The 10,000-nt window shown below is 46.5% G+C and overlaps 1 protein-coding gene across 1 annotated transcript in view; it reads left to right on the forward strand.

Annotated features, from left to right (window-relative positions):
• faf1 (Fas (TNFRSF6) associated factor 1) overlaps positions 1–10,000 on the forward strand; it is a gene marked incomplete at its 5' end in the record, with an annotated part of 131,764 nt that overhangs the window by 32,900 nt on the left and 88,864 nt on the right. Inside the window, 3 exons of the mRNA XM_080547517.1 lie at positions 749–1,092; positions 4,657–4,748; positions 6,344–6,435. Of these exons, the coding sequence (XP_080403643.1) occupies positions 749–1,092; positions 4,657–4,748; positions 6,344–6,435 (528 nt within the window). The remainder of the gene's footprint in view (positions 1–748; positions 1,093–4,656; positions 4,749–6,343; positions 6,436–10,000) is intronic.

A 10,000-nucleotide genomic window follows, 5' to 3' on the forward strand; every position in this document is an offset into this window, starting at 1 on the left:
AGAAGGGGAGAGAGAGAGAGAGAAGGAGAGAGAGAGTGAGGGAGAGAGAGAGAGAGAGACGCTGCAGGAAATTGAGAGAAATACGTTTTGTGTGTCTGACCTCTGTAGTGGACACGAGAGGCAGTTGTTTTGTGTGTGTGGCTGCAGACAATTGGTCTTCTGTTGGGTTCAGGCTACAGTGTGACCCCCCCAGCCTAGAGTGACCCCCCCCAGGCGAGGTTTACAGCCTGTTGACTCTGCCTCTTACTCTATTGGTGTTGCTGCTGAGCTCAGCTGAGGAGAGTGGCCCTTGTTGCCGCTGCAGAATGGCCTTGTGGGTATTTTTCTTTTTTTAGGCGTGTTGTGAGTTTGTGGCGTTGGAGTGAACTGTATTTAATATTAATCTGTCGGCCACAAGTTGATTCAGACAGTGCTGCTGAGCAGAGCAGAACATACCTTACAACTCAGAATATTCAACAATTAGATTTTGGTTTTGGTTTGCTGACTTTGCCTCCATTTTACAATGTTTTTGTACATTCAAATTGGGGCACTATGTATGGTAGCTACATCATGTGTTAGCTCTGTGTGTGGTAGCTACATGTGTTACTCTGTCTCTCTGCCTCCTGTTTGACTAGTCTGGTCTGTGTCTGTGTTCCAGTAACTTCTCCAGCTGTGTGACTAGTCTGGTCTGTCTGCCTCCTGTTTGACTAGTCTGGTCTGTCTCTCTGCCTCCTGTTTGACTAGTCTGGTCTGTCTCTCTGTGTTCCAGTAACTTCTCCGCCGAGGCGTCCCAGCCGGACCTCTACGGGCCTCACAGCCAGGCCGCCACAGCAGAGGCAGCGGCAGCAGCCGCCACCCCCCCTCCCCCCTCTTCCTCGTCTTCCCCACCCTCCTCAGCCTCAGCCTCCGCCCCTGCCCCCGCCACTGCCTCGGCCTCCGCCTCGACCTCCGCCTCGGCCTCCACCTCCACCTCCACCTCCGCCTGGGGCTCTGCCTTCTGCCCTGTCCTCCCGTCCCGACACATTGTGGAGAGGCAGCCCAGGATGCTGCACTTCCGGGTGGAGTACCGCCAACGCACCGTGGAGGTGGTGCTGGAGGAGGCTAGCACAGTCGGTGAGTCCTCCTAGTCCCCTAGCTCCTATCCCTCCCTATCGCCTAGTCCCTTGACTCTATCCCCTGACTCCTACACCCTGACTCCTACACCCTAGCTCCTACACCCTAGCTTCTACCACCTAGCTACTACGATTTAGCTTCTACCACCTAGCCCCCACAACTTAGCTTCTATCCCCTAGCTCAGGGGTGGCCAACCCGCGGCGGCTCTTTGCCTGTCTGTGTGCGGCTCTTTAATCCATTCATTAAAAGTGCGTGGCTCACTCTCTGTGTCTCGATAGACATTGTTTTGGTATGGCAATCTATGGCACTCGCCATACCTGGATAAAAAAAATAAATAAAAATCCCCAGAAAATGTAATCTGAATCACGTTGTGTCATTTTGGTGATTTTATCCACTCCACACAACGTAACTCAAAATCCTCCCGGCTCCATCTCACCCCACCAGCCAGGCGATGTAGTGGAGCGCAGGGTTGCCAGACGGGATTTGACAAGTTCCAGCCCAACCAGTCTAAAAGCTGCCAAATTCACCCGTCCAGTGTGACCAAAAGTAGCCCAATCTGGCAACACTGGTGGAGCGACATCGGTTCCTCAATAAACAAGCCACAAGTAACGTTAACGTTAAAATCTTGTCCATGATTCTCGTTCATTCAGGTGGGTTAAACAAACGGTATAAACGCCATAATACTGTTGGTTCAAATGTAACATATTAATGAACAAGTTCATGTCATGTTCTGTCAAACATGTTCTAATGTTATTTTAGTGAAAAAACAGACCTAATGTCACCCGCGATTGTGAAGCTAACTCTAACAAGCTAGTTAGCGAACATTAAAGATTACAACAGCTAGTTTACGTATGTCAACAATGTCTCTATTCTCAATAATTTCAGTAATAATTGTACCAAATTGGGGCCAGTAAAACTAACTTGTGTGTAAGTTATATGTGTGTGCAAGCATGTTTTGATATTGTCAATCGTCTCACTTTTAGTAGGTGAGCTGTAACAAAAATATGCCAGGGAAAAAAAGGAAAATGCCTGGACATAAAGACCTTTTTTGGTCAAAGGGCAGCAGAGACTAGTACAGGGACACAGGTGAGGTCTCACAATACTAGTGTTTTAACAGTGCAGTTAATTTAGAGTTGAGAATAGCTACATCTGTAATGTTTTGTTTCTAAGGAGATTGAACCAGTCTGCCTGCTAGGAAAGATGTAGATTATCACCTGCATACTGTAGTTGTCTCCTTTATTCATTACCTTAATGTCATATAAGTCAATTGTATAGAAACAGCTCACCAAAATTGACTATTGCACAACTGATTTGGCAAAAAAAAAATCCACCAAGGGGGGGAAACCCCCCCTCAACCCCCCCACTCTGTACCTTGCCATACCTTGGCCTTTGCTGAAATGACAACACTGGTCTCATAGCCTATTGGAAATGTATTGCGTGTGAGTGTGTGTGAGAGTGAGAGCTTTTGTGAGCCCGCATGTATGATGTGGCTCTTTCTGGTACCCAAACAATTTTTTTGGGCTCTTAGTCTCCGACTGGTTGGCCACCCCTGTCCTAGCTTCTACCACCTAGCCCCTACAACTTAGCCCCTATCCCCTAGCTTCTACCACCTAGCCCCTACAACTTAGCTTCTATCCCCTAGCTTCTACCACCTAGCCCCAACAGCTTAGCTTCTATCCCCTAGCTTCTACCACCTAGCCCCCACAACTTAGCTTCTATCCCCTAGCTTCTACCACCTAGCCCCAACAACTTAGCTTCTATCCCCTAGCTTCTACCACCTAGCCCCTACAACTTAGCTTCTATCCCCTAGCTTCTACCACCTAGCCCCAACAACTTAGCTTCTATCCCCTAGCTTCTACCACCTAGCCCCAACAACTTAGCTTCTATCCCCTAGCTTCTACCACCTAGCCCCCACAACTTAGCTTCTATCCCCTAGCTTCTACCACCTAGCCCCAACAACTTAGCTTCTATCCCCTAGCTTCTACCTCCTAGCCCCTACAACTTAGCTTCTATCCCCTAGCTTCTACCACCTAGCCCCAACAACTTAGCTTCTATCCCCTAGCTTCTACCACCTAGCCCCTACAACTTAGCTTCTATCCCCTAGCTTCTACCACCTAGCCCCTACAACTTAGCTTCTATCCCCTAGCTTCTACCACCTAGCCCCAACAACTTAGCTTCTATCCCCTAGCTTCTACCACCTAGCCCCTACAACTTAGCTTCTATCCCCTAGCTTCTACCACCTAGCCCCTACAACTTAGCCCCTATCCCCTAGCTTCTACCACCTAGCCCCTACAACTTAGCCCCTATCCCCTAGCTTCTACCACCTAGCCCCAACAACTTAGCTTCTATCCCCTAGCTTCTACCACCTAGCCCCCACAACTTAGCTTCTATCCCCTAGCTTCTACCACCTAGCCCCTACAACTTAGCTTCTATCCCCTAGCTTCTACCACCTAGCCCCCACAACTTAGCTTCTATCCCCTAGCTTCTACCACCTAGCCCCCACAACTTAGCTTCTATCCCCTAGCTTCTACCACCTAGCCCCTACAACTTAGCTTCTATCCCCTAGCTTCTACCACCTAGCCCCAACAACTTAGCCCCTATCCCCTAGCTTCTACCACCTAGCCCCAACAACTTAGCTTCTATCCCCTAGCTTCTACCACCTAGCCCCTACAACTTAGCTTCTATCCCTTAGCTTCTACCACCTAGCCCCTACAACTTAGCTTCTATCCCCTAGCTTCTACCACCTAGCCCCTACAACTTAGCTTCTATCCTCTAGCTTCTACCACCTAGCCCCCACAACTTAGCTTCTATCCCCTAGCTTCTACCACCTAGCCCCAACAACTTAGCTTCTATCCCCTAGCTTCTACCACCTAGCCCCAACAACTTAGCTTCTATCCCCTAGCTTCTACCACCTAGCCCCCACAACTTAGCTTCTATCCCCTAGCTTCTACCACCTAGCCCCAACAACTTAGCTTCTATCCCCTAGCTTCTACCACCTAGCCCCAACAACTTAGCTTCTATCCCCTAGCTTCTACCACCTAGCCCCTACAACTTAGCTTCTATCCCCTAGCTTCTACCACCTAGCCCCTACAACTTAGCTTCTATCCCCTAGCTTCTACCACCTAGCCCCAACAACTTAGCTTCTATCCCCTAGCTTCTACCACCTAGCCCCTACAACTTAGCTTCTATCCCTTAGCTTCTACCACCTAGCCCCAACAACTTAGCTTCTATCCCCTAGCTTCTACAACTTAGCTTCTATCCCCTAGCTTCTACCACCTAGCCCCCACAATTTAGCTCCTACTATTTAGCTCCTATCCCCTAGCCCCTACAGCCTATCCCCTAGCCTGTCCTCCTATCCTCTACACTCGGGGTCCCCAATAGGCGGTCCACTTCAGGCCCATGACTGGCTGATTTAAGGCCCGCAAGAATTTTGGGTAAAAACGGCAGAAGGAAAAGATGATGCTGTCTTGTGGTGAAATGATGCCATCTTGTGGTGAAATGTTGGAACTGTCAATGCTGAACACTTTGCCCATGTTCTCCCTTCTCTTCTCTTCCTCTCCGCAGCTGAAATCAAACAGATCCTAGAGACAGAGCTCCACGTCCCCGTGTCCAAAATGCAGCTGAAGGGCTGGAAGAGTGGGGACGTTTCTGACAGCGTGAGTGTGTGTGTGTGTGTGTGTGTGTGTGTGTGTGTGTGTGTGTGTGTGTGTGTGTGTGCGCGCGCGCGTGCGCGGGGGGGGGGGGGGGGGGGGGGCTAGACGGACGGGTCTTCTCTCTCTCTCTCTGTGTGTGTGTGTGTGTGTTGTGTGCAGTGTTGGGCAGTAACGAGTTACTAAGTAATATATTACTGTAATATTATTACTTTACCCAGTAACGAGTAATATAACGAGACTACTCTGCGAAAAAGTAATATTATACCTCGTTACTCCGCCAAATAAGGGCCTCGTTACCCGTTACAATGGCTGTTAAACGTATAATTCATGTATAGTACCGGGGTTGTTGCGTGCAAAGATAGAACAGATATACAAGCTATCAGCACACTGCGCTGAGGTGCATAGTAGCTTATAGATCTGTTCCTTTTAGAACGTGCCGCAGCCTGCACACATTTATGACGTAGCCTAGTGTGTTGACAACTGACAGCGTGGCGGCGTTTCTCAAAACAAATCAAACCATGGCGGATGATGATGAACAGCGTTTTACTTTCCACGGCTGGAAGTATCGACACTATTTTGACTTTGTGTCTGTCAAGGATGACAAAAATATTAATCTCCGCTGCAAACTTTGTGCGGGAAGAAAACTACTGTCTTCCGCGAAAAATACTCCATCCAACCTGTTGAAGCACCTGGAAAAGGCCCACGACAAAGTTAAACTGGTTGCGAAAGCCCCTGCCGATAACACGGAGGCCACGCCAGCAAAACAACAGAAACTGGATTTCAAGACATATTTTTGCGGGTGGAAAGGGGGAAAGTAATATGTAATATAAAAGTAAAGTAATATTATTACTAGTGTTGTTCCGATACCGTTACTAGTATCGGCATGGCCACCGATACGCACAAAAATGCTGGTATCGGTATCGGCGAGTACTTTACAAAAACGTAATTTTTTTTGTTTTTTTTAATTTAATTTAATTTAATTTTTTTACTTAAGTTTTACAAAAACTTTACGAGTTTTACAAAGGTTTTGAGCAGTGCCAGACTAAGTGTTAGCAATAATTTTACATCGAGGTTAGTATGCGGCTCAAAAAACATGTTTTTTTGTTTTGTTTTTTCAAACGCCGTGGTATCAGATCGGTACTCGGTATCGGCAAGTACTGCACGGTCAGGTATCGGTATCGGTATCGGGATCCAAAAATGGAATCGGAACAACACTAATTATTACTCTTGATTCCAAGTAATAAGTAATATAAGGATATTACTTTCCTAAGGAGTAATATGTAATAACTAATATATTACTCTACTAAGTAATATTGCCCAACACTGGTTGTGTGTGTGTGTGTACGTGCGTGTGTACGTGCGCGTGCGTCTGCATCATTTTAAACAACAATAAGTTGTGTCTTTTTAAACAAGACCATGAAGTTTGCATGACTGTAACTGTGTGAGGCTGATGACGTTTCACCCACACCTGGATTATTCATGCTCTCTCTCTCCCCCCTCTCTCTCCCCCCCCTCTCTCTCTCCCCCCCTCTCTCTCCCCCCCCCTCTCTCTCTCTCCCCCCTCTCTCTCCCCCCCCCCTCTCTCTCTCTCTCTCCAGACACTTCTGAAGAGTTTACACTTGCCCAAGAACAACAGCTTGTATGTGCTGACCCCAGACATTGCTCCAGCTGCCAGTACCAGCCAAAACAGGTAGATACCCCCCCCCTGGGTTTCCGTTAACCGGTAATTACCGGTCTTTGTCCAGTAAAATCTGTTGAAGTCCGACATATTTAAACCTCTTCGGTCATAATGTCCGGTGAAAATACTTCCCTCTAAGCACAATTTGAATACAATTTGCTAAAATTAATTTGTCACATATTCTGATTCGTTCTATATTAAAAAAGACGAATATATAGGCTATATTTTTAATTTTATTATTAATGTGTAGACTAGCCTACGCAATGAACAAACAGCGGCAGGGTTGCCAGATGGATTGACAATTTACAGCCTAACCAGTCCGCTAAATAACCGCTAAATCCAGTAGCCCATTGGGCGGTAACCCGCCCCATCTGGCAACCCTGTCTCTCAATGGCGCGAGTAGTTTGTGGTTTGCTACGGAGAGTGAAGGTACCTTTCAGGAGTAGTTGTGAGGGAGAAATTCGTCAGTTAATTTAGTTTGATCTAGTCTAAATAAAACCACTGCAGTGACCGGATGCAAGGTTACTGTTCTGCGTGTTTTACATGTCAGAGCAAATGAAACTTGATATTTATTAATGAGTTAATGAGTTAATGAATGGGTAAACTGTCTTTGAACACCGATGACATCTTTGTTAAAAGTGAAAGTTATGAAGTTCCTCAGTTAATTTTGCTGCAGAATTTTGCTGTATTTGTTTAGCTCATTTTTACTTGAATAAACACTTATTAGTGTTTGGTGGTGAGCTGATTTTAATTATGCAATCCAGCACCACCAAGAATGAAATCTGAACAGAACTATGGAAAAACAGGCAAGTTTGCTGTCTGAATGTATTTGTCAAATTTAACTAGCATCTTACTGTGGCTCAGGAGGTAGAGCTGGAAGTAATGATTTCAAGGTCGGCAGAATGGCGGTTCCAGCCCCGGGTGGCCACATGGTGAAGTGTCCTTGGGCAAGACACTGAACCCCAAATTGCTCCCAGTGAGCGGGCCGGCGCCTTGCATGGTAGCTTTCCGCCATTGAGTGTGAATGTGTGTGTGAATGAGAGGCCGTTGTCAACCGCTTTGGAATAAGGCGCTATATAAGTCAGTCTATATAAGTCAGTCTATATAAGTCAGTCTATATAAGTCAGTCTATATAAGTCAGTCCATATAAGTCAGTCCATATAAGTCAGTCCATATAAGTCAGTCCATATAAGTCAGTCCATATAAGTCAGTCCATATAAGTCAGTCCATATAAGTCAGTCCATATAAGTCAGTCTATATAAGTCAGTCTATATAAGTCAGTCCATAAAAAAATCCTGTGGGGAGCGTTGATGAGATGTGCATATAACAGGGTTCCCACGCTGGTCTTAAAAAGCCAGCAATCCAAATCCAAGGCCGAAAAAGGTCTCAAATTTCAGTTATCCGGTCTAAAAAGGAGGTGCTAGGTCTTAAAAATGAGATCCTGCAAGGAAATCAGTCCGACCACATCTATTTACGCAGAAATGAATCAAGCTGGAACCAAAAAAATGCCAATTCGCTTCCTTTTTTGTCTGTATGGCAGTGAAATCCCTAATTTCATCACCTCGAGGATGACAAAAAGCTACCATACGGTGTCTCGAATAGGTCTAAAGTTCTATTCAAAGAGGTCTAAAAAAGGTCTTAAATTCGACTTGTTGAAACTTGTCGGAACCCTGATATAATGACCACCAGGTGGCGCTCTATGTCTAGCTATGGTGGAACCACAGCATGCGCCTCTGTGCTACAGTGGATTCAGTTGTGAATGATGGACTACTCTGTCTATAAATATTGTATCACATATTTCAATTGGATTTGAATATTTACAAAGATGTGTATTTGTTTGTGTTTTGACCCAGAGATTTCTGTAATTTTCTTTGACATTTGAAAGGGAAGGGTTCTCTCCTCATTGCCTGTGTGTTGTGTAAATAATGATTTATTTTTCCATATTTGTAGCTTCTCACAGCCTGATATTGTTGCTGAACATGTGAGGCTCTTCTTCATTATTTAGAGGTTCAGAGAGAACAGATACAGGCAGAGTTGTGCTCTTCTACCCCAGTGATGGTGTCTATGGAGGGAGAGGGAGATTGGAGTGTGTGTGTGTGTGTGTGTGTGTGTGTGTGTGTGTGTGTGTGTGTTTGTGTGTGTTTGTTTGTGTGTGTGAGAGAAGGTCATTCTAGCAGCCTTTATGAATCCAAGCAGGTATTAGCAACCTTTCCTTCTGAAATGTCAAGATGCTCACTGTGTGTGTGTGTGTGTGTGTGTGTGTGTGTGTGTGTGTGTGTGTGTGTGTGTGCGCGTGCGTGTGTGTGTGTGTGTGTGTGTGTCAGTCTGATCTGGTTTCATCAGTGGCAGGCAGGTAAAGATGGTTCTCATAAGGATATCCTGCCCATGGTGTCCATGGTGATGATGCAGGCTCAGGGGTCATGGTGATGATGAAGGGTCAGGGGTCATGAACCACAGTAGTGAGAAGGTTCTACCTGAAGGACGTGTGTGTGTGTGTGTGTGTGTGTGTGTGTGTGTGTGTGTGTGTGTGTGCAGGTCGGTGGCTAGGTGGGTTTGTGTCAGTATCAAAAGGGTGTGTGTGTGTGTGTGAGACGCACATGAGGGTGTGGGTGTCAATAACAGGAGGGTGTGTGTGTGTCAGTAACAGGAGGGAGTGTGTGTGTCAGTAACAGGAGGGTGTGTGTGTGTGTGTGTGTCAGTAACAGGAGTGTGTGTGTGTGTGTCAGTAACAGGAGGGTGTGTGTGTGTCAGTAACAGGAGGGTGTGTGTGTGTCAGTAACAGGAGGGTGTGTGTGTGTCAGTAACAGGAGGGAGTGTGTGTGTGTAATTATCTGTGTTGATTAGAGGGAGCGCGGGCCCCAGCGGGAGAGAGAGAACACGCGTGACTCCTGAACAGACACTGTGATGCGTGTGTCAACTATGATGTCATATAACTATATGTGTCGGCCACGCCCCCCACACACACACGGAGCGCTCCCATTGGCTCATACGGGTCGCAGGTCACCTGGTGTGTGCATGTGCCAGGCTACAGTCATGTCGATCTCGCTAATGGCCTGGTTCTCACCAGCCCTCCTCTCTGCTGGGGCTTTCAGCAGCTTCCACAGCACCTCTCCTTCTCTCCCTCCATCCCTCCCTCCATCCCTCCATCCATCTCACTCTCAGAGAAAACTGTGTTCACTCATTATCTTGTTTGTCTGGGTGGACTATTTTTTGGTGGAGTGGTAAGGGGCTGACTTGTGTGTGTGTGTGTGTGTGTGTGTGTGTGTGTGTGTGTGTGTGTGTGCGTGCGTGCGTGCGTGCGTGCGAGAGAGATGCTATGCTAACCCTGTCAGAGCGATGCTACGCTAACCCTGTCAGAGCGATGCTAGGAGGACCCATCTCTTCAGGCTACATCTAAACACCTCTTCATTCCTTTGGATAGAAGCGTCTGCTAAATGGTTAAAAAATGAAGCATAAACTCTCATAAAATGGCCATAGTTGAAATGCTACTTTGTGGTGGCAAAAACAAAGTCAACAAAAACTGTAAATTGTGGATACGATAAAGATTACCGGTAATTGATTAACTGCTTATGCTTAA

This window comes from Nansenia antarctica (genome assembly GCF_963989245.1).
Source record: "Nansenia antarctica genome assembly, chromosome: 17".
Lineage (NCBI taxonomy): Eukaryota > Metazoa > Chordata > Actinopteri > Argentiniformes > Microstomatidae > Nansenia > Nansenia antarctica.